Below are 24212 nucleotides of genomic sequence, written 5' to 3'. Positions count from 1 at the left end.
AATGTAAATTATCTACTCTTGCAGACAGTACATGTGCGTATCAGTCAGGAAGATATTTGATTTGGTGGTAATGATATGACGAAGCCCAGCCTTTCCGCTGATCGCCTGTAAGTCACCGCCGAGGGCCCATTTTCCCCGCATACAGGAGACGGGCTGCTGTCAGTCAGCAGGTTTGAAAACAACAGCCTCACTTTGGAAACATCCTCTGATCTAAACGTGTTTTACACACTAATGGGAGACTAAACATACAGAATCACACGGTTGTATCCAAAGGATTTGTTTACGGGCTTTGAGGACTTCCCCCGATGTGGCAGTGACGTGACCGTGAACTAAAATGAAAGGGGAAGTGAAACTTTAGACAGTTAACACGAAGATACGAGACACAAACTCCGGAGTTGACCAGGTAACTCCCCGACTCACCAATGTCTGTAAACTCTTATCTATGTAATGTCTGTAACCCTCCTGTCTCACTAATGTCTGTAACCCTGCTATCTATCTAATGTCTGTAACCCTCCTACCTCACTAATGTATGTAACCTCCTATCTCACTAATGTGTGTAACCCTGCTATCTATCTAATGTCTGTAACCTTCTTTCTCACTAATGTCTGTAACACTCCTATCTAGGGGTGGGTATTGGGAAGGACCTCACGATACGATACGCATCACGATACTTGAGCCACGATACGATACAAATTGCGATATCCCGATTATGCAATATATCCCGATATATCGCGATCTTCTACATAGTTCACCGAAAAATTTAAAAATGCATTACACATCTTAAAATCCAAGTTGTATATATGTACATCAGATGATAGTGATAATGCATTGGACAGACTGAGTCAAAACAATGTAATTCAAACTTTCCATTTTAATTATGCAACATATTTGCATGAAAAAACACACTGAAACACAATGAAAAGTGCAGTGTGTGCATTATTCTTAGATACAAAATACTCAAAATAAAATGCAGTGTCTCACCCACACTGAAATCACAAAATAAAGTGCAGCTAGGGGTGGGCAAAAATATTGATATGGCAATATATCGCGATACATACATTGAATATCGATATCGTATCGGGAGACTATGTATCGCGATATATTGCCGTATCAATATCTTTGCCCACCCCTACTCCGATTTCACTAATGTCTGTAACCTCCTATCTCACTAATGTCTGTAACCCTCCTATCTCACTAATGTCTGTAACCCTCCTATCCATCTAATGTCCTTATCCCTCCTGTCTCACTAATGTCTGTAACCCTCCCATCTCACTAATGTCTGTAACACTCCTATCTCAGTAATGTCTGTAACCTTCTATCTCACTAATGTCTGTAACCCTCCTATCTAATGTCCTTATCCCTCCTATCTCACTAATGTATGTAACCTCCTGTCTCACTAATGTCTGTAACCTCCTATCTCACTAATGTTTGTAACCCTCCCATCTCACTAATGTCTGTAACCCTCCTATCTCACTAATGTCCTTATCCCTCCTATCTCACTGATGTCTGTAACCCTCCTATCTCACTAATGTCTGTAACTCTCCTATCTCACTAATGTCTGTAACCTCCTATCTCACTGATGTCTGTAACCCTCCTATCTCACTAATGTTTGTAACCCTCCTATCCATCTAATGTCCTTATCCCTCCTATCTCACTAATGTCTGTAACCTCCTGTCTCACTAATGTCTGTAACCCTCCCATCTCACTAATGTCTGTAACACTCCTATCTCAGTAATGTCTGTAACCTTCTATCTCACTAATGTCTGTAACCCTCCTATCTAATGTCCTTATCCCTCCTATCTCACTAATGTATGTAACCTCCTGTCTCACTAATGTCTGTAACCTCCTATCTCACTAATGTTTGTGACCTCCTATCTCACTAATGTCTGTGTGAGGTTAATCAATCTTTTTGGATTAAGTTTTGTTCGTATGAAAAACAGAATCGGGTCAGCTTGAAGAGCTGACTGTGTTTTAAACAATTGCTTATCACATGTTACCAGTTACAACAGCCACTCCCTAAACTGCTCAGGGGTTTGGGCTGGTCCACAACTGTTTCATGGTCAGTTGTATATTCTGTTGGAACACCCTCAACAGAAAGGATGTCTGTTTGCTCTGCAGAACATAGATTAGTTGTTCTTCAACTGAAATGTCCTGTTTATCTGTTTGTTACCTCCCATTGTCCATCCACTGTCTACCATTGGTTGTCTTAACATAGCCAACGACTGTCAGTTTTTTCAATAAATACTTCTTGCAAGAAGGACCCAGCAAGCATTTCGTCGAGAGCCAGAGAGCCGTGTTGCTCGGCAGGGCTCCGACGGTGCTTCACTTCTGCGCAGAAGGCCTTAAAAATCATTTCCAAGTCTTTGGTGTTTTTCTTTGTTAAAAGCTGGGTTTGATGTTGTTTAAACCTAACATTTTTGGTGCTGAGAAACCCGAGATCTCAAGCTCTGACGATCGGAGTGGCGTACGATCAAAAGGAGGCCACCTGAAAGCTGTATGCAGCCGTTCCGACTTCGGGAACGGGCCCAGATTTGGTTTTGCGCTGTTCCGGTCCAGGTGACGAGATTTCCGAGCCAGGGGAAGGCACTAAGGGACTGGTGAGACCTCTTCTTACTTAAATACTTGGGGTGTTGAAGTATTTTTGTGTAAAATACGAGTGAAATACTTAGGGTGTTGAAGTATTTTTGTGTAAAATACGAGTGAAATTCTGTGTGCTAACAAGAAGGTTAGTGAAAGAGGTGATTGGCAGCAGGTCGGGGACACGATTTTTATAGAAGGCATAGGGGCCTCTAAAAATACTATGCCTGGGGCAGTGCGTAAGGCCAACACGGGGGTTTCGGACCCGACAGAATAACAAGAAGAGGTTTCTTTGGAATGATTTTTAATGGGTTTTGTTTAATGTTCGTCTTGTCTATTGTTTGTCTGATGTTTATGACAGGAAACTGTGTGTTCAATGTGGAGTTTCCAAAATTGAGAGGAAAAATTTAAGTTGTTCACTAAATATCAGGCTAAAACCAAACTGTTGAAAAAGGAAAACTTGTGTCCTGAGAGAAACTTAAGAAATAAAATAACTGACGAAAAATAGCAGAGGCGTGGTTAAGCTGAAAACTTATGCTTAAATAATCTCTAAAAGATGCTTAATTGATGGGGAGACGTCCTCAAATTTAAAAATGGAGACAGAATTTTGCGAAATAATAATACACGAAACTTAAAAAGAAGTAAATGGACTAATTTAAGACTAAAAGAAAACTGATTAAATGTCCAAAACGGGACAAGGTTCTAACAGGAGAGAAATAAAAAGGTAAAGAAAGCTATGTGAGGTTGGGGAGAAGTGGGAAGAAGAAGAACTGCAGCAGGGTGTGACTCTGTGTCTGTGTGACAAGCTGCAGCTCTCTGTGTGTGTGTGTGTATGTGAGAGACACTGTCTGTGTGTGTGTATTTATGAGACCTTGTGAAACAGCTGCAGAGTTTGCAGAGCCAAGCTGCAGAGAGTGTGTGTGTGAAAGCATGCTCCGGTTTACGAGCGGCTGCAAGGCTCTGTGTCTGAAGGAGAGAACTTTTTTTTGTTCGCTGGGAAAAAAAAAAAAAGGGGTTTTCAGAGGTGAAGCTCCATAGAAAAATGGAAATATAGTTTGTTCTATCATTCTAAGCCTGAATGAGGGCATAGAATCATAGAAGTTCAAATTGGGTTAATTCATCATTTAATTTGCAGATTACTTTTGTTATACTGTATTTGACTCGGATTGTATGGAGGAGAAAAAACCGTTGAACAATCTTTTTAGAAAAGAAAAACTCTGAGTGCATACTAGCCTATTCACACTGAAAATGTATACATTTGTGATCAGTATTGCTACCATTTAGTTTGGGAGTTAATTTGAAATGCACCAATTGAGTTTGGTTAGTTTAGTTTGAGGATAAATAATTTACACATTTGCAGTGATACACAAACCCACATGCAGATGATCTGAAGTGTGTGTTTAATGTTAGTGGGTTTTTGTCTATGTGTAGTTTACACATGGGAATGTATCCCACAATTTTCTTAAGACTTCTATGAGTTTTCATAGAAGAGCATGCATTTGCGTTGCAGCATGCAAACAGAAGGTTAGGAATCTCCTGAAGACTATATGATTAATCTGGAGATAATTTTCTGACAATTTTATGACAATTTTCTGGCATTTCTTTTTGATTTGGGGAAAATATAGCTCAACAACAGTTGAGAAGGCATTATTTGATAGAATGCTCCTTTCAGTCCGACGTTTTGTGACAATGACTTATTGTTTATATATATATATAAGTTCACTGAAGACTACTGTTTACGTTGCAGGAAAGTTGCTGCACTGACAGTTTTTGTGTGGTGTTACTTTAATAAGATTATAACCCACTTGGGTTGAAATAAGAACGTTTTTCAATGAGAAATTCTGTAGTCTAATCTACGGTGGGAGACAGAGTTTAAAAGGTTTTTGCCCCCATCTAATCTGGTGATGGGAGGGGGGATCTCTGAGGGACATAGATATCCGACCCTAGAGGATCATTAAGTCAGACTTGCCGACCTGCCAGGATGCAGAGGTCAAGAAGTGGGAGGGCCACTTATCTGGGGAGGAGTCAGGACTCAGGTGGTCCTGACCCCCTCTATCCCCTGTTGACATTAGAAACAATGCTCTTGCAAAAAGAAAAAAGCATTTGGCTAAATGAAGGTGCTACTGCAACTAGCTACTGTAACTTCAGAAGGCCTTTGTCTGGAGCGAAGCAAACTGGTGCTTCCAAGGAAGTTGTTCCCCCTGGTGGCTAAGTTGAGCCATAGGGAGTTTCTATGGCTCAACAGGAGGGAGTAGGGGTACATATGATACATCATGAGGATTAAATACTAAATACCCTTTAAAAATCTTTTAGTAGGAGCTTTCCGACATGTTGCAGATACAACATGGAAGGCAATATGAGGCCTAAAAGAGGTCAGTGTCCCGAAAGGACCTATCCATTTGGAGTTATTCATATGGATTTGATTCTTGGAGTGAACTAATGGCATGTTAAGTTAAGGCTCAAGGAAAACCATGGCCTGAATGACGGCCATTAGTCGAACTGTACATGAGAATGTTTAGAATTCTTGTGGGCTGCTGTTTTCTTCCTCTCTCCCTCTCCTAAAGCAGGAACTGCTGAAATGGGTGACCAGATCCTGAGTCGTGTGGTGAAACGTCATCACTCCATCAGGACGGGCCCTTTTTGCTGTCCAGATCAGGACACCAACAGCAGTAAAGGCTGCTGAATGATCAACTGCGTTCACCAGTTGCAGTGAAAGCTAGCAGAGAAATTCCAGGCTTGAGTAGGCGGGAAGTCGGGCGGTACTCAAACCTTTGCCCGCTGAAGAAATCATCTGATGCCTATCTCACCAGCACGGCCTGAAGAAGAGGACTAGCCAAACTGACTTGCGACAACAAACTAGGAGAGGAGTCCGAGGAATGGAAGAGACTTTTTCATTACTGAGTCATGCTGACATAATGACTGAAATTATGAATCTGTTCATCACTGTTCTTGTACTGTTCTGTGTTTTCATTACCTGTATCATTCTGTGAAGTTTCATATGAACAAGAGGACGGAAATGTGAGGTTAATCAATCTTTTTGGATTAAGTTTTGTTCGTATGAAAAACAGAATCGGGTCAGCTTGAAGAGCTGACTGTGTTTTAAACAATTGCTTATCACATGTTACCAGTTACAACAGCCACTCCCTAAACTGCTCAGGGGTTTGGGCTGGTCCACAACTGTTTCATGGTCAGTTGTATATTCTGTTGGAACACCCTCAACAGAAAGGATGTCTGTTTGCTCTGCAGAACATAGATTAGTTGTTCTTCAACTGAAATGTCCTGTTTATCTGTTTGTTACCTCCCATTGTCCATCCACTGTCTACCATTGGTTGTCTTAACATAGCCAACGCCTGTCAGTTTTTTCAATAAATACTTCTTGCAAGAAGGACCCAACAAGCATTTCGTCGAGAGCCAGAGAGCCGTGTTGCTCGGCAGGGCTCCGACGGTGCTTCACTTCTGCGCAGAAGGCCTTAAAAATCATTTCCAAGTCTTTGGTGTTTTTCTTTGTTAAAAGCTGGGTTTGATGTTGTTTAAACCTAACAGTCTGTAACCCTCCTATCTCAGTAATGTCTGCAACCCTCCTATCTCACTAATGTTTGTGACCTCCTATCTCACTGATGTCTGTAACCCTCCTATCTCACTAAGGTCTGTAACACTCCTATATCACTAATGTCTGTAACCCTCCTATCTCACTAATGTCTGTAACCCTCCTATCTATCTAATGTCCTTATCCCTCCTATCTCACTGATGTCTGTAACCCTCCTATCTCACTAATGTCTGTAACTCTCCTATCTCACTAATGTCTGTAACCTCCTATCTCACTGATGTCTGTAACCCTCCTATCTCACTAATGTTTGTGACCTCCTATCTCACTAAGGTCTGTAACCCTCCTATCTCACTAAGGTCTGTAACTCTCCTATCTCACCAATGTCTGTAACCCTCCTATCTCACCAATGTCTATAACCCTCCTATCTCACTAATGTCTGGTAACCCTCCTATCTCACTAATGTCTGGTAACCCTCCTATCTCACTGATGTCTGTAACCCTCCTATCTCACTAAGGTCTGTAACTCTCCTATCTCACCAATGTCTGTAACCCTCCTATATCACTAATGTCTGTAACCCTCCTATCTCACTGATGTCTGTAACCCTCCTATCTCACTAAGGTCTGTAACACTCCTATCTCACTAATGTCTGTAAGGCTCCTATCTCACTAATGTTTGTGACCTCCTATCTCACTAATGTCTGTAACCCTCCTATCTCAGTAATGTCTGCAACCCTCCTATCTCACTAATGTTTGTGACCTCCTATCTCACTGATGTCTGTAACCCTCCTATCTCACTAAGGTCTGTAACACTCCTATATCACTAATGTCTGTAACCCTCCTATCTCACTAATGTCTGTAACCCTCCTATCTCACTAATGTCTGTAACCTCCATCTCACTAATGTCTGTACCATCCTATCTCACTAATGTTTGTAACATCATATCTCACTAATGTCTAACCGTCCTATCTCACTAATGTTTGTAACCTCCTATCTCACTAATGTCTGTAACCCTCCTATCTCACTAATGTCTGTAACCTCCCATCTCACTAATGTCTGTAACCTCCAATCTCACTAATGTCTGTAATCCTCCTATCTCACTAATGTTTGTAACCTCCTATCTCACCAATGTCTGTAACCTCCTATCTCACCAATGTCTGTAACCCTCCTATCTCACCAATGCCTGTAACCCTCCTATCTCACCAATGTCTGTAACCCTCCTATCTCACCAATGTCTGTAACCCTCCTATCTCACCAATGTCTGTAACCCTCCTATCTCACCAATGTCTGTAACTCTCCTATCTCACTAATGTCTGTAACCCTCATATCTCACTAATGTCTGTAACCCTCCTATCTCACCAATGTCTGTAACCCTCCTATCTCACCAATGTCTGTAACCCTCCTATCTCACCAATGTCTGTAACCCTCCTATCTCACCAATGTCTGTAACCCTCCTATCTCACCAATGTCTGTAACCCTCCTATCTCACTAATGTCTGTAACCTCCTATCTCACCAATGACTGTAACCTCCTATCTCACCAATGTCTGTAACCTCATATCTCACCAATGACTGTAACCCTCCTATCTCACCAATGTCTGTAACCCTCCTATCTCACTAATGTCTGTAACCCTCCTATCTCACTAATGTCTGTAACCTTCCTATCTCTTTAGTTGCCTACCGCGTCTCCAGACCGGGTCAACATGACGTCAGCAAAGTACCTGTACTTCATCTTGACTAAAAAGCCAGAGACGCTCTATAGCTCTGTGAAAGCTGGGCGCATCTGTTACATCTCTGAGTACAACCACAGTCAGTCCCAGTCCCGCACCAAGCTGCCGGTCTTCTTCGTGGGCTCCTTGTCTGCTCTGGATTATGAACTGGAGCTCAACTGCTTGAAGGAGTTGAGCTCAGAGGAGGCCAAGCTGCTGCTGGCCGTCCCCGACGATGCTGACAGGCTGATAATGTCCAGAGACAGAGAAGCTCTACAGACGGCGCTGGACCTCACCCTGGAAACTGTTGTGACTGTGGAGGAAGATGGGAAGAGGCTGAGAGGCATTATCCGCTACATCGGACCCCTAGATGAGTCCCGCCCCATAAGTGGGACATTCTTCGGGATCGAACTACAGGTACGTATAAGTTAAACAAGACCATTGTCTTCCTGTGCTTCTTTATATCATTTCGGGACCCGGTCACTGTAAGACCTGGTCACTGCAGAACCTGGTCCCTGTAGGAGTTAGTTTTGGCCCGAATAAGATGTCCGTAAGGGCTGGTACTGTGGTTTTGATGACTCTGACAGGAACTGAACTGACCTGTTGCTTCGTGTTTCTCTCCAGGGAGCAGACAGAGGGAAGGGCGTCACCGACGGGAAGTATAAGTTCATAACCCGTTTCTCCTGTGAGAAAAAATGCGGCGTCTTTGCTCCGTTCTTCAGAATCAGGCCAGTGGTCCCCACCTCCCTGTCCCCCCCCGTCTGTGACGCCCCCACCGAGCTCCACACAGACGAGCTGTGTCCGGGAGACAGAGTCACCTACTTCGTGGGAGGCGAGTGTCGCCACGGGATGGTGGTGGACGTGCAGCAGGAGGGCGGGAAGCACACGGTCCGCATCTCCACCGTAAGTAGATGACTGTTCATGTGATTCATCGTCAGGACGGTTAAATGTGCTTTTAAGTGGAATCAATTATTCAAGAAGAACCTGGAAACTGGAATAAAAGTTTTGTCCCATTAGATGAAACTCTCACAACATTTAAAAATGCATTTCAGCACAACACAAGTCTGAGTTTAGTGAAGATGCACCGTCACCTCCAGCTGCCGCGAGCTGAGGCCTGTATGGAAAAAATCGATTGTCCGATTTTAAATTCTTATATTGATTCTTAAAGTCGATTCATATGTCTAAAATCTTTTTTTTTATTACATTTTTGCCCAGTGAACTTTAATCCCAGTAGTTGTCTAGTAATTACTGCATGCACATGGTGTGAAACTATCACACAATGAACATGGCGTCAAGTGTAATTCTAGTATTAATATGTTTCTTAATAATAATAATAATAGTAATCAAGGTATCAAGGTTCACTTTATTGTCATTCCAAAAGTCCAAGTACAAGTGGAACGAAATTTCGTTGCCACTGGCTCAAAGGAAGCAATAAAAGGGAAAAAAAATTAAATGTAAACACTAAAAGATAAGGACACTAGGCTAAAAACTAAAACGCTGCGTACTCAAAAGTGCATAAGGATACAGAGATTAAAGAGTTTGGTGCAGTACTGTAGATTGTACATTGTCGAGGGTAGACGGGGAACGGGTTCTGTTTATTTAAAATTATATAATAATAATAATAATAATAATAATAATAATAATAATAATAATAATAATAATAATAATAATAATAATAATTATTATTATTATTATTATTATTATTATTATTATTATTATTATTATTATTATTATTATTATTATTATTATTATTATTATTATTATATAATAATAATAATAATAACAATGGATTCTATTTGTGAGGCACATCCAAAAATCTCAGAGTGCCACAGAGCCAGTACATAGTTAAAACTAACAATAATAACTCATAAAACTCAACTTAAAAACACCTTCCTGAATAAAAAGGTTTTTAGGCCAGTCTTAAAAGAGTCCAGTGTCTGTGCCTTAGATGGTCAGGGAGACGGTTCCCTAAGTGAGCAAAAGGCCCGGTCGCACCCCCCTTATGGAACAGTCTCCTTGACATACGCATAATTCAGGTAACAGCTGAAACAACAGTTTTAATAACACTAACCCAAATCGATATTGGATTGAATCGAATCGTGATAATCAATTCTGAATCTTAAGATTCTCAATCAAATCGATTCTTGACATCTGAATCGATCCCCAGCCCTACCTGAGCATCGTCCAAGCGTTATCATCGGGAGAGCTGTAAAATCCTGCACAGCAATCTGGCCAAGAACGAAAAGAGCGTTGACACATCCAAAGGGGCTGAGATGCTTTGAGCATCTGCTTGAGGGGCTTCCTGGACCTGGACAGGTGGGGAGGTGTCCAGGAAGGGTTTTGGGGAACGTCCAACCAGCAGAAGGTTCCTGCACCACATCCAGGAGACACTGGAACACTAAACCTGGAGAAGCAGGAGTTAGTGGATGGATGAACATTTTTTTCAAGCTTTTCTCAAACATCAAACATGTATGTAGATATGTAAACATCTGAAAAGGTTGGGGCTTCACTCCCTGCGGACGTCTCGTACCGCCACTGATGCGTCTCGGCGTCGGAAGCAGCATCAACACAGACGTGACTTTTGTCGCTTTGAGAAACAGATGAAACGTACGTGTATGGCTGCCGTGACGATGTGGCCTCGGTTACCTGTGTTCATTGCAGCCCACCACAGCAGAGAGGTGGTTTTAATGTGCAGCTCCTCTGGTAAATTCAGATGCTTTTCTACATTTACTTGTCATCCTCGAGTCCTCGGCCGCCACCGAAGCGTCGGATGTGTTAAATCTTTCTCCACACAGGAAGTTTGAGAGCTTATCTTTGGTACGTGTGATTGCAGGACACGGATGAGACAGGGAAGAGAGGAGGAGAGGTCTTTGTCCCCCTGGACCTGGTTGCTAAAGGAGAGGTGCCTGCAGGTGGGAGCAGCTCTGTACTTGAAGGGGGGGGCGTTCTCTGTTTCTTTTCTGACTGAAGGTCCTTGTGTCTGCCGAAGGGTTCACCGTCATGGACGTGGACGAGCCGCCGTTAGAGCCGGACCCCGGGCTGTTCATGGGTATCAACTCCATGGTGGAGGTCACGTTGGGCGTGCCCAACTCGTACGGCATCATCCGCTGGATGGGCACCCTGCCGGAGCGGGCCGAGACCATGGTCGGGCTGGAGCTGGTAGGTTCTGATGGGGGAGCACCGCTCGGACCTGGGGAGCCCGGTTACACTCCAGCCTGATCTCCCTCATCCTGATCTCCTTCATCCTTCCTGCAGGAGGACAACAATGGCGTGAGCGACGGCACCTTCAAGGGCAAGCGTCTCTTCCACTGTCCTCCCAAGAGAGCTCTGTTTGTGAAGCTTAGCTCCTGCCGTCCCGACTCGCGCTTCCAGAATCCCGACCCATCACAGCCCGTCGACTGCAGCCAGACCCCGGGGGAGCTGGACGACACGGGTTCGTGCAGAATCACCCGACCCGATGTTTTGCAGTTTTACTGAGCTCTGACATGTTTATGATCAGAGGGACAGAGATCTGACTCCCTGTTGAACCTTCAATCACAAGTTAAATTCCTTTAAACCCTAGTTTTACTACCTTGCTACTGTAGCTCTAGTCCTCTTCTTCCAAACTCCAGTGAGAAGGATCAGTTTACAGTTAATTCAAATATTTTTTATTGGATTTTCACATAAAACATTCAAACACGAAGCAGCACAATAACACACAAAGCCTAAAAAAAATAAAAAGTAAATAAATAATTAAGTAAAAAATACAATATAAAATGGAAGTATAAGAAAAAAATATGTTCAAGTACAGGACTGTCTCAGAAAATTAGAATATTGTGATAAAGTTCTTTATTTTCTGTAATGCAATTTAAAAAAAACAAAAATGTCATACATTCTGGATTCATTACAAATCAACTGAAATATTGCAAGCCTTTTATTATTTTAATATTACTGATTATGGTTTACAGTTTAAGATTAAGATTCCCAGAATATTCAAATTTTTTGAGATAGGATATTTGAGTTTTGCAGTAATTGCATTACAGAAAATCACAATATTCTAATTTTCTGAGACAGTCCTTTTATAATTAAAATAAAATTAAGATAGAATCAAGTGCCAGGATTGCCTGTACCCACAGAGAGACATTCCCATTCAAATTAAGATAGGGGGGGGGCCTAGCAGGCGGTGGGTTGCCTCCCTCCTACTTCTCCCCTCTGTGGGGTTGCCGGTGGCCTGGGTCCCGGGCTCTTCCGTGTCGGCCTCTGGTCTTGCGGGTGGCAGGGTTGCTCCCCCCCCTCCCCCACTATAGATACACTTCAGGTGGAGCTTTGTTTGGTTTATTACACACACACACACACACACACACACACACACACACACACACACACACACACACACACACACATATAACCACTCAGTCACATACATATACACACACACACACACACACACACACACACACACACACGTACGAACACACATGTACACACATACACACACACACACACGCATGATCATATACATACACGCATACACACACATAGACATACACACTGGCTTGTTCACCTGCATGCTTGCTCTGTAGTTTTTGGGGTTAGGTAGCGGTAGTGGTAGCTTAGCTCAGACTGCGATCAGATCTCAAGATTTGGGTCGATTGCCCTTCATGTTTTGGTTGGCTCCGTGCCGGTTTCGTGCTTTGTTTGTGGTTTTTTTGTTGCAGATTTCCAGTGCTTGACGTGTGTTTCCGTGTGTTCCTGCTTCCTGGATTGGCAGTGGATGTCGTCACCCCCCCCCCACACCAAATCTGACATTTCTATCCCTAGCTCCTCCTCCCACTGCATTCTTATGTGTCCAAGGGATGGGGAGGCTGATTTTTTTATGTTTTCATATCAGTTTACAGTTTAAATGTTGCATCCATGCAGTAAGGCTTGATTGTGAAGCGCGTCTCCTCAGGACCGGTCCTGTGCTTGCTTTCAGAGAGGGATGCGGGATACGGCGAGTGGAACCCGGAGACGGCTCCTCCGGTGAGCACAGAGCAGGTCAACCAGCTCCTGATTGGACGGATGAAGGGAATCCAGGGCCACTGCAACTCCTGCTACATGGACGCCGCCCTGTTCGGGTCAGGACCATGAGTATTTACATCACACTGTTTGATAAGAACGACGTACCCTGTTCTCCAGTGTTGCTATGCAGCTGCAGGACTGCAGCTGACAACTGAAGCTTTGAGGAATTTCTTCAGTTGATGTGATTTATTTTATTTGTGTGATCATCAGGCTATAAAAAATTATCAAAGGAAGGGGCAAAATATTTGTACATACAGTATTTTGCCAAAAATATCCGCTCAGCCTCCAGATAACGGGACATCAGCAGGTGGTTGAGACAAAGATGCAACGCAAGGTTTCTGCAAGACAGGTGGTGGAGATGGTCGGGAACCGAAAACAAAAAGATGCACATGTAGAAGAAGTAAAATCTGGGAGAGATCTGAATGTTTGTTGTTCTGATGGGTCGTTGGTGTTGGGACGTCGAGGTTGGACAGACCAGAGTGTTCCTGGTGCAGGAAGAGGATCACGCTTTCCTTCTTTAATGGAGACGCCAGGAGCCGTGCAGCAGTGACGTGTCCAGGCCGCGACAGTGTTTGGTGTTTATTATCATGAATCCAGCTCTGATTCCTGTCTGACTTGTCTCCAGCTTGTTCTCCTGCTCGTCCGTGTTAGACTCCATGCTGTTCAAGTCCACCGGCCCCCAGGACGCCCCCATCCAGCGGACGCTGCTCCACGACATCGTGGCGCCGCTGCGCAGCAAGGGCTTCGTGGAGGGCCGGCACATCATGAAGCTGCGACAGCTGCTGCAGAACCTGGGCTACAGCAACTCCTTCACCACCGACGAGAAGGGTCAGTCCTCCCCGTAAGGGTCCAGACCGGCCCGCCTGCCCCCGACCGGTCGGCACTGACCTGATTCTTGTCTTCCAGATCCGGAGGAGTTCCTGATCGTCATCATGCACCACATCCTGGCCCTGGACCCCCTGCTGAAACTGTACGACCCCGCAGACCTGCACGTGCTTCCGCATGAACGTCAGGACTCGGTTCTTCACCTGTTTTCCTCTCGTTCTCACCCAGATCGGCTGCTGGTAAAGTGCAGGAGAGCTACTGCTACCAGATCTTCCTGGATCAGAACCACAGCCTGGTTCTGCCCACCGTCCAGCAGCTGCTGGAACATTCCTTCCACAGCTCGGGGCTCAAGCTGGCCGAGGTGAGCCTCCCCGCCTTCAATGCTTTTTAAGGCTCTAATGTTGTTTTATCTGCATCCCCATTAGCTACAGCAAGACTGCAGCTATTCTTCCTGGGGTCCGACACATAATACACAGTACATTACAACAAAAAATTAAAAGCCAACCTAAAGAGGTAGCATATTAAAAAAGAGAGGAAAAACAGAAAATAAAGAAAAAATAAAAAGTCATTCAGTTTAACATTTAGATATAAATAAAAACAATACATATTCATACATTTTATAACATCAACAAATTCAAACAATGTATAGTTATCATAGTTTGCACCAATAACCATTTTTAATAAATATTTATTTATTTATATTATCTCGCTCTTATATATATACACACACACACACACACACACATACCCATATACTGTCTACATTATTTATTTATTTAATAATAATTAAATAAGTTTTATATGTATCTATTCAAGAGATGTTTCTTTACTAACAAATTGAATCATTTTATGTTAATAGTTTGCTTAAAGTAATAGTGAAATAAACCTGTGGTTTTACAGTGGGGTAAAAGTATTTAGTCGGACACCAATTGTACAAGTTCTCCCACTTAAAAAGATGAGAGAGGCCTGTAATTTTCATCATAGCTACACTTCAACTATGAGAGACAGAATGGGGGGAAAGAATCCAGGAAATAACATTGTACTATTTTTACTGAATTAATTGGTAAATTCCTCGGTAAAATAAGTATTTGGTCACCTACAAACAAGCAAGATTTCTGTTAACTTCTTCTTTTAGAGGGTCCTCTGTCCTCCACTCGTTACCTGTATTAATGCACCTGTTTTAACTGGTTATCAGTATAAAAGACACCAATTTTAACGGGTTATCAGTATAAAAGACACCTGTCCACGACCTCAAACAGTCACACTCCAAACTCCACTATGGCCAAGACCAAAGAGCTGTCGAAGGACGTGAGAAACTAAATTGTAGCCCTGCAGCAGGCTGGGAAGACTGAATCTGTAATAGGTAACAGCTTAATAGGAAGAAATCAACTGTGGGAGCAATTATTAGAAAATGGAAGACGTACAAGACTGATAATCTCCCTGGATCTGGGGCTCTACGCAAGATCTCACCCCGTGGGGTAAAAATGATCACCAGAACGGTGAGTAAAGATCCTAGAACCACACGGGGAACTAGTGAATGACCTGCAGAGAGCTGGGACCAAAGTAACAAAGGAACCATCAGTAACACACTACGCTGCCAGGGACTCAGGTCCTGCAGGGCCAGACGTGTCGCCCTGCTGAAGACAGTACATGTCCGTCTGAAGTTTGCTAGAGAGCATTTTGATGATGCAGAAGAGGATTGGGAGAATGTTATATGGTCAGATGAAACCAAAATAGAACTTTTTGGTAGAAACACAACTCGTCGTGTTTGGAGGAGAAAGAAAGCTGAGTTGCATCCAAAGAACACCAAACCTACTGTGAAGCATGGGGGTGGAAACATCATGCTCTGGGGATGTTTTTCTGCAAAAGGACCAGCATGACTGATCCATGTAAGGGAAAGGATGAATGGGGCTAGGTATCGTGAGATTTTGAGGGAAAACCTCCTTCCACCAGCAGGGCAGATGAAACGTGGCTGGGTTTTTCAGCAGGACAATGATCCCAAACACATCGCCGAGGCAACGAAGCAGTGGCTTCGTAAGAAACATTTCAAGGTCCTGGAGTGGCCTAGCCAGTCTCCACATCTCAACCCCATAGAAAACCTTTGTTGCCCGGCAACAGCCCCAAAACATCACTGCTCTAGAGCAGATCTGCATGGAGGAACGGGCCAAAATACCAGCAACAGTTTGTGAAAACCTTGTGAAGACTTACAGAAAACGTTTGACCTCTGTCATTGCCAACAAAGGGTATATAACAAAGTATTGAGATGAACTTTTGTTATTGAACAAATACTTATTTTCCACTATAATTTGCAAATTAATTCTTCAAAAATCAGACAATGTAAACATAGCTCTACAAGCTCCAAACGCTGGAGAGAGTTTGGATGGAAAAATCTGACACGTTTCTTTGTCACGCCTCAAATAAAAAGCAAACAGACTGGATTACAGCAAAAATGTTGGAGTCAACGTGGAAGCTGTAATGCCAATTACAGTCATATTTTCTGGTCATGTGCCAAATTACAATCTTTCTGGGATGACAGTATTGGGCTTTTGGAGGTCATTTTAAATTATAAGGTTTCCAGGGACCCACGGGTTCTGTATCTGGGATTGATCCCAGAAGGAGTTGTTAGGAAAGAAGATAGGGACATCTTCAAAATAATGACTGTTGCCTGTTAGAAGGCCATTACAGGAAACTGGTTGAAAAGTGACGCTCCACAAACAGGACATTGATGGACATTACGGAGGAGATCTCGCGATGGAAAAAATGACCTTTCATCTGCGAATCAAAGCAGGTGACTTTACACAAAACTGGAGAAAATGGACATTATTCAAAGACAAAGACAATGCTCACTTTGGTATGCCCCCTCTTGTACTATTTTACTTTATTTTATGTTATGTACTTTTACATGTAAACATACAGGACTGTCTCAGAAAATTAGAATATTGTGATAAAGTTCTTCGTTTTCTGTAATGCAATTAAAAAAAAAAAAAAAAAATGTCATACATTCTGGATTCATTACAAATCAACTGAAATATTGCAAGCCTTTTATTATTTTAAAGATTAAGATTCCCAGAATATTCAAATATTTTAGATAGGATATTTGAGTTTTCTTAAACTGTAAGCCATGATCAGCAATATTAAAATAATAAAAGGCTTGCAATATTTCAGTTGATTTGTAATGAATCCAGAATGTATGACATTTTTGTTTTTTTTTAATTGCATTACAGAAAATCACAATATTCTAATTTTCTGAGACAGTCCTGTATACAAAAATAACTAAATAAAGATTTAAAAAAGAAAAATCAGACAATGTGATTTTCTGGATTTTTTTTCTTTCATTCTGTCTCTCATAGTTGAGAAATACCTGTGATGAAAATTACAGGTCTCTCTCATCTTTTTAAGTGGGAGAACTTGCACAACTGGTGTCTGACTAAATACTTTTTTTCCCCACTGTACATAACGGAGGGTCATGAGGCTGCGATTGGTTCTGGTGTCCTACCGTTCTCCACCTGGTGTCTCTGTTGCGCAGCATTCAGCAGCTCATGCTCTGTCGTCCCTGCAGGTGCCGTCCTGCCTCATCCTCCAGATGCCTCGCTTCGGGAAGAAATTCAAGATGTTTGACAAAATCATTCCGTCCCTGGAGCTGGACATCACCGCCCTGCTGTCGGAGGGTAGGGTGGGGGTCACGGGGTCAGGGGTCATGGGGTCACGGGCACGTGGGCGTGGCACCGCCGCTCACGGTGAACATGTGTCTTGCAGGGCCTCAGCAGTGCATGCTGTGTGGGAAGCTGGCGGTGGAGGAGTGCGCCGACTGCTTTAAGGACCCCGTCTTCAGCTCCACGGGGTTCAAGATCTTCTGCAGCACGTGTTCGGCTCAGGTTTGTGCTTCGCTCCAAACACCGGCTGGTTCTGAGACTAGACTTGTAGTCAAGACCGCTTAAATCGAGATCAAGACCAAGACTAGTTCAGCTCCAGACCGAGACCAAAAGACACCTTGTTATTTCCTGATCCTGCGTGATTGTAGAACATCAGCTCCATCCTGGTTAAGCTAGTTTCTATATGAGCTTGTTTTCAACTGCAGCTCAATAAACCAGAGAAGTGGATGATGATGTTGAACTCACTATAAATGTTTCCATCCATCAGCTGAGATCAGATCTGTGTGGCGACTGCACTACCGCTATTTCTTCACTATTGGAGGATTGACTCCAGTGCTTTTAAGGATTGACACGACTACTAACTAGTCCCAAAGTATCTAACAGAATAACCAGCTCCAACACCCCCCTCCACCTCAGAAAAGGAATGAATAGTACATGTTACTGATTTAAATTGGACTGAATTTGGAGATGAAACCTGAATTTTAAATATTAAAGATACAATTATAACTTGAAATTACATTATTTACCATTATAGTAATCAGATTACACCGTATATCAGCATCACTGAAATGGACCTGATGCTTAATCAATCACAACGGTATGGAAATATTATTGACATATTTATTCAAACAAGGCCGTTATAAACACGAAACTGTAATTAAATACTGACGCATGCAGATGCACCAAAACATTAAATCAATACAAAATACAAATTTCATTTCATTTCATTTCATTTTATTCTTTATTTCATTCAAAAAATAAAACAAACAATTCAATACAAATACAAATGCAAATGTTCATAAATTGTGAATGAAAAGGGAGCAGAAAGAAGAAGAATCTGATCTAATCTGCCCCTTTTTCCAAGAAATAAATTCACAAATAACATAAATTAAAAATAAAAAAAAAAACAACTAAGTGAATAAAAAACTAAAATAAAATAACAAAACAAATAGTTTACGAAACTGTACATTAACAAGAGGAAGAACAGGTGATCAACAGATTCTGTCACCTTGGTGTGCAACGGCATCTCAATTATCCGAGTCTGAGACCTGGAGAGACCGAGACAAGACCGGTGTTGTGCTTAAAAAAAATGATTTCCTGCCAGAATCTGATTTCTTCTGATTTCTGGTCGCGGGAGCGCGCACAGCAGCCCGTTGAACGATAGCGCTAAAACGTCAGATTTTCAGATTATGAAGCTCAAGAATGAGATCATATTTAATCAGATCATATTTCAAGTCATATTTAGGCAGAAACAACTTTTCATGAACTGTATTTGGCCTTCAATCAATTTTTGACAGGTGAAAATGCCTATTTTGTGTTGTAATGGTCCTTTAAAAGAGTTAAAAGCAATCCTGTGAGCTCTAGTGTTTATATTATGAAGCTCAAGAAATTTGATCAAATCATATTTAGGTAGAAACAACTTTTCATTAACTGTATTTGGCCTTCAATCAATTTTTAGCAGGTAAAACTACCCATTTTCAGGGGAGAAATCAGATTCTGGCAGGCAATCACTTTTTGGCACGACACCGGGACCACAAGAAAGGGGTCTCAAGAAGTACAAGTCTACCTGGGACACCAACTGATGTCAGATCAGAGGACTAACAAAGGCGTTCCTCCCCAGGTGCACTCCCACCCGCAGCGGCACTCCCATAAGCCCGCTGCCCTGGAGATCCCTAAGGGCTACCGGGGCTTCAGCGTCCCCCGCGCCCTGACCCGAGACCGGCTGGAGCTGTTCGCCGTCCTGTGCATCGAGACCAGCCACTACGTGTCCTTCGTCAAGCACGGGCCCGACAGCCACGACTGGATCTTCTTCGACAGCATGGCCGACAGAGAAGGTGAGCGGGGAGCAGGGGGTCGCCGCTCTCTGCCTCTTCAGACCGGTGCTCTGTCGATTTCTGCTGCTTTGTCGAAAAATGCTACCGCTGCATAAACCGATAGCGTCTGTCTATCGATTTTTGCTACCCTATCAAAAATTCCTACCTAATGGTTTTCTACCTTTGTAGAGCTACCAGTTTACTGTGTTTTACTCCCTAAACCACTTCCTTTTCCTCCAAGTGGTCCTTGTCTCTTGCCAGGCCGTTATTGTAAATAAGAATGTTCTTAATGACCTGCCTGGTTAAATAAAGGCCAATGACTGAATGAATATAAAATAAAGCGATAGAATAGTTTTTTTTCTCTTTATCGTATAATGTTCACAAAGTGTAATGCAATTCTTGTCATGGGTAGTGTATTTTGAAGGATCAAATACTCAACATCCCATATTATCCATTTTAAATCAATATTTCAGCGGTAGCATAATTTGATAGTTGATATCAATGCATTCAGGTAAGACTACTAATCAACTCACTGCAACCGTAGGATGAATGTTAGCATACTTACACCCCCCAATTTATCCATTTTGTAATCACTGTTTTTGGATTGATAATAGAGGGTCTGCATTGACGTCACTTTCCCACTGGACCACGACCCCTTACTCGCACTGAGTGGCAAAAACATCTGCAAAAACAGCTGCAACTAGTGGAGAAGACGGGATAACAGCTGATTATTGGCTTAAATTAAAGGCAGTTGGACTTGACAGTGACCCGTACATTTACCCCAAGAACCAGTAGTCCATGGACATTAATATTTGGTACAGTTACCAAGAACCAGTGGTCCATGGACATTAATATTTGGTACAGTTACCAAGAACCAGTGGTCCATGGACATTAATATTTGGTACAGTTACCAAGAACCAGTGGTCCATGGACATTAATATTTGGTACAGTTACCAAGAACCAGTGGTCCATGGACATTAATATTTGGCCACGAATCCAGTTTCCTGATATTTATATGTACTTAATTTCTACGCCGGGGAAATACATGAAGCAAAGCTTGAAGGAATACAAAAGTCTTGACGCTTGGTCCGACTTCAAGGCAGGATTTGTTGTAGAAATTAAAGTGATGAGGACACCGAACTTTTTGATTTGACCGTTTAACGTTAGCTACCCAAAAATCCAACATTACCTGATACAAAATGGGAACCACAAATCCACGTTTCGGTGTCTGGAATCCAGTTGTTTCTGTGAATTGCAGCGATCCATTTGTCTCTCTTAAGCTTATTTTTCGGCAGTTTGTAAAACGATAACTCTGATTTCTTGCTAAATCTATGAATACAGTCGATCCCACAACAGCTCTTTCTCATTTTAGATGTTTTCAAGTTGCTCAAACTGAAAGTTTACGCTGCCACTCAGTGTTTCTGACACTCAGTGGGTGTAAAGCCTGATTTAAGGTTCTGTGTTAAACCAACGCAGAGCCTATGCCGTTGCCGTGACGCCGTCGTGAACCCTTCGGACTTCTCCGTCACTCCATTTTGCCGCGGTGCAGTACCCCCCCAGAGCGCTAGTTGATACTTTGTTTAGCTTCCGGTTTTTCCGGTCACAGTGAGTTAAAGAGATAAGGACAACTATTGTGCAAAAAAGCAAAACAACCCAAAAAAAAAAATCACACACACACAAAGAAAAGAGCGCTGAAAGTTCACTACTGCTTCACGAACTGGAACCGGAGATGTGTTGCTACCAAGCGAACCAATCACAGCCCTCTCGTCTGCGTTGGATCTGCGTCGCCTCTACACGTAGTTACATTTTTTGGGAGGTACGTCAGGCTACGGAGAGACTCCCATGTAGCTGCGAACCCTACGGCATAGGTTTAACGCAGAACCATAATTCAGCCTTTACCTGCTGTGAAGTCGCATCTGTGACGTCATGCGCATTCCCTCTATAAGTATAAAATAATAAGAAATAAAAGTGAAGGCACACAAACATACAAATTGTCTCAATTTCTCGTTTCAAAAAACATTTAAAACAGTAGATGAACAGAGGGCAAAATCTAACATCACAATATTTTTCAGCGTGGAAAGAAATTATGGGCGTGGCAATCAAACTTTGAAATCGATTGTGTGCGTGCGTAGAACCACAAAGTAGCAGTTCTCGATGGGTAGCGTGGATTGACGGAACACTGACTGACTCCGCCTGTTTCTCGTCCTCCAGGGGAGCGGGACGGCTACAACATCCCGGAGGTGCGCGCCTGCCCCGAGGTCGGCGACTACCTGGAGATGTCGCCCGCCGAGCTGGCCAATCAGGTGCCCAGAGACATGAGGGGCGTGGCCAAGCGGCTGTTCTGCGACGCCTACATGTACCTGTACCAGAGCACCAGCATGTGCCTCTACCGCTGAAGCTTCGCTTTCTCATTCCTGTTTTCTCAAATGGAATTATTTTTGTTTTGTTGATGTGCAGGAAGGAAAAAAAAAAGTGCGCACACTTAATTACGAGTATAGATGATTTTCTTCCATGGTATGGAGAAAGGATTAAAGGGTTTGATGACTGCTTGTGATGTAGTTCAGCAGCGCTGTAACCGGCGGCGGCGGTGGTGTTCAGTTCTACTCTGGGTTAAAACCAGTTTATAATCCCTGAGTACGTTATAAAAGCAGCTGCACGCCGCCTTTGTAAATACTGTCCGAACCAGACGGTGGATGCAGCACAGTTTGTTTTATAATTCACCTCAGGAAATGGATTGTTGCCTCTTCGCATTAAAACAATGCTCTTTTCCATTCTAATGAATGATGTTTGGGGTAATTTTGGGATCCTGCAAAGTTTTGAAAGTTGCACTTAAAAGGTTCGGGTTCCTGTCCAAACTTTTTCCACTGAAATTTAATGGTTTTCTTGTGCTTGTAATTGTTATAAATATAGTACAATTAATATAACCATTAAAGAAAGTATCAACAGTGTGCGTGTTTGTATTTTACTCAGCGAACAGATCTGTTGAAAGCAGATGTCGTTCCCACTCGGTCCTGTTATCTTCGAGGTTTTTCATTTGCCTCTGGATCTTCTCCAGTTGCTTCTCCACTTCTGTAACGAGCTGCAGACCAGTCGCTCAACTCTTGTTTCTACTGGAAGCTCTGGAGGAGGTGATCTCTACACAGTTGATCTCAGTTATATACAGTACTCAAGTTGAGGGGGGATGAGGGGGATGGCATCCCCCCCTGAAATAAAAACGGTCCAAATCATCCCTCTGTAAAACTGCCATCCCTCCTTTCCATCCCTTATGTCATTTCATCAATGAATGTGGTTTTACTGCTATTTCAACATTTAGAGTCATCACCAGAAAAATAACTTATTTGACAATTTTCACCTGTTTCAAGTAAATCTTCACTTGAAATAAGTAGAAAAATCTGCCAGTGGGACAAGATTTATCTTCTCATTACAAGTAAAAAAATCTTGTTCCACTGGCAGATTTTTCTACTTATTTCAAGTGAAAATTTACTTGAAACAGTTGAAAATTGTTGTTTTTTCCAGTGATGAGTCTTGTTTTAAGTGCAATAAGATTGTTCTACTAAAATGAGACATTTTAACTAGAAATAGGACAAATATTCTTATTTTGAGTTTTTGCAGTGATACATTTTACTTATCCTGTGAAGGACAGAGGCATATTGATAAGTTCAGAAAAGTGTTTTTTATTGTTGTGTTTTGATGTATTTGATGTAAGCCCAGTGGATATTTAAAGCTTACAGAAGGCTGCATTTAACTGCTGCTATGTCATTCCTGCAGTATTTCTGCAGGTGTTTTGGTCACTGCTATTATTTGTAATATATTATATTATTTGTAATCAGCACAAATTATCTGTCCCCATATGATAAAATCCACCATCCCCCCTGATTTTTTTTTTACAACTCGAGTACTGGTCATATATATTTATCATTAAAGAAAAGTAGCCGTGTGAAGGTGCCCCATCACCTACTGCCATGTGCAGACAGAGGTGAATGTTTGATCTGGATTTGATCAGATATCCTGATAACATCCCCCTCCCTCATTCACAGTCCCGGGTTGGAAGTAAGAATCCCCCTCTGAGCTTCTTATGTTCATATTCTCCTCAACATAAATAATTCTTTGAGTCCCTCTGAATAATTGCACCTCCCCGGTTGCTCACCTCAGGTGTGGCGTACCACAAGGCTCAATACTCGTTCCCCTCCCGTTCCGTATACACACGGCACATCTTAGCCAGCTTATGCAGGACCATAATGTAAATGATACGACCCTGGGAGTTATTTCAGGCAGGCTATCTCCTAGTGCACCTGCTTATTCTCCCCCTCTGAATGGTTCGTTACAATTACTCAATTTGTTCCTTAAAGGTATTGTGACATCATTTTTAACATGCTTTTAACACTATTAAAAGTCTTGGCCAACATCCCTCAAATGTGTCTAAAAGAGTGTAACAAGAAAAACTTCACTCTAGTACTCCATTCCTGGCTTTTTATGGCAGTGTTTTTTTGCGCCGTGAAAAACGCTTCCTTTCCCCCCTTTCCTGTCAATCATTGCTCCGCTCCTCCTCCAAACCTCCTCCAACCCAGCCATACGCTCACAGCGGCGTCGGAGAGTTAAGCCGGGAGCGACAGGCGAAGCATGCACGGAAAAGCAGGAGGGCGAACCACAGCAAACAATCATAAAAATAAAGGCATGCAAGCAGCACTGTCCCCTTATCTTAAGTCCAGTCAGTGGCCGCGGGTCTTCTTAGCAGTTTTCCTCCGGTGATTAGAACAAAAGAGGCTCTAAACAGCTCCGTGTTAAGCCTCATTTATGGTTCCGCGTTAAATCGACGCAGAGCCTACGCCGTAGG

At 42.6% G+C, this 24212-nt stretch overlaps 1 protein-coding gene across 1 annotated transcript; it reads left to right on the top strand.

The window, feature by feature from the left end:
- The first annotated feature begins 150 nt into the window (after positions 1–150).
- LOC133458680 (ubiquitin carboxyl-terminal hydrolase CYLD-like) lies at positions 151–22319 on the top strand. Its single transcript, XM_061738841.1, has 14 exons — positions 151–403; positions 7792–8244; positions 8452–8730; positions 10661–10739; positions 10817–10986; positions 11083–11260; positions 12782–12923; positions 13493–13695; positions 13774–13837; positions 13921–14053; positions 17252–17360; positions 17449–17567; positions 19186–19399; positions 21590–22319. The coding sequence occupies exons 2-14, from the start codon at positions 7822–7824 to the stop codon at positions 21772–21774; spliced, it is 2298 nt and encodes a 765-aa protein (XP_061594825.1). The 5' UTR covers positions 151–403; positions 7792–7821; the 3' UTR covers positions 21775–22319.
- The last annotated feature ends 1893 nt before the right edge of the window (positions 22320–24212 follow it).

The sequence above is a fragment of the Cololabis saira genome, chromosome 13, assembly GCF_033807715.1.
Source record: "Cololabis saira isolate AMF1-May2022 chromosome 13, fColSai1.1, whole genome shotgun sequence".
In the NCBI taxonomy this organism is placed as follows: Eukaryota; Metazoa; Chordata; class Actinopteri; order Beloniformes; family Belonidae; genus Cololabis; species Cololabis saira.
This window is presented reverse-complemented; position numbering and strand designations above follow the sequence as displayed.

Excerpts from the sequence above, each read along its gene's own strand:
- LOC133458680 (XM_061738841.1), top strand. The coding sequence starts at position 7,822 with ATGACGTCAGCAAAGTACCTGTACTTCATCTTGACTAAAAAGCCAGAG. Across the intron at positions 14,054-17,251 it reads CGGGGCTCAAGCTGGCCGAG|GTGCCGTCCTGCCTCATCCT; the intron begins GTGAGCCTCCCC and ends TCGTCCCTGCAG. Across the intron at positions 19,400-21,589 it reads CAGCATGGCCGACAGAGAAG|GGGAGCGGGACGGCTACAAC; the intron begins GTGAGCGGGGAG and ends CTCGTCCTCCAG.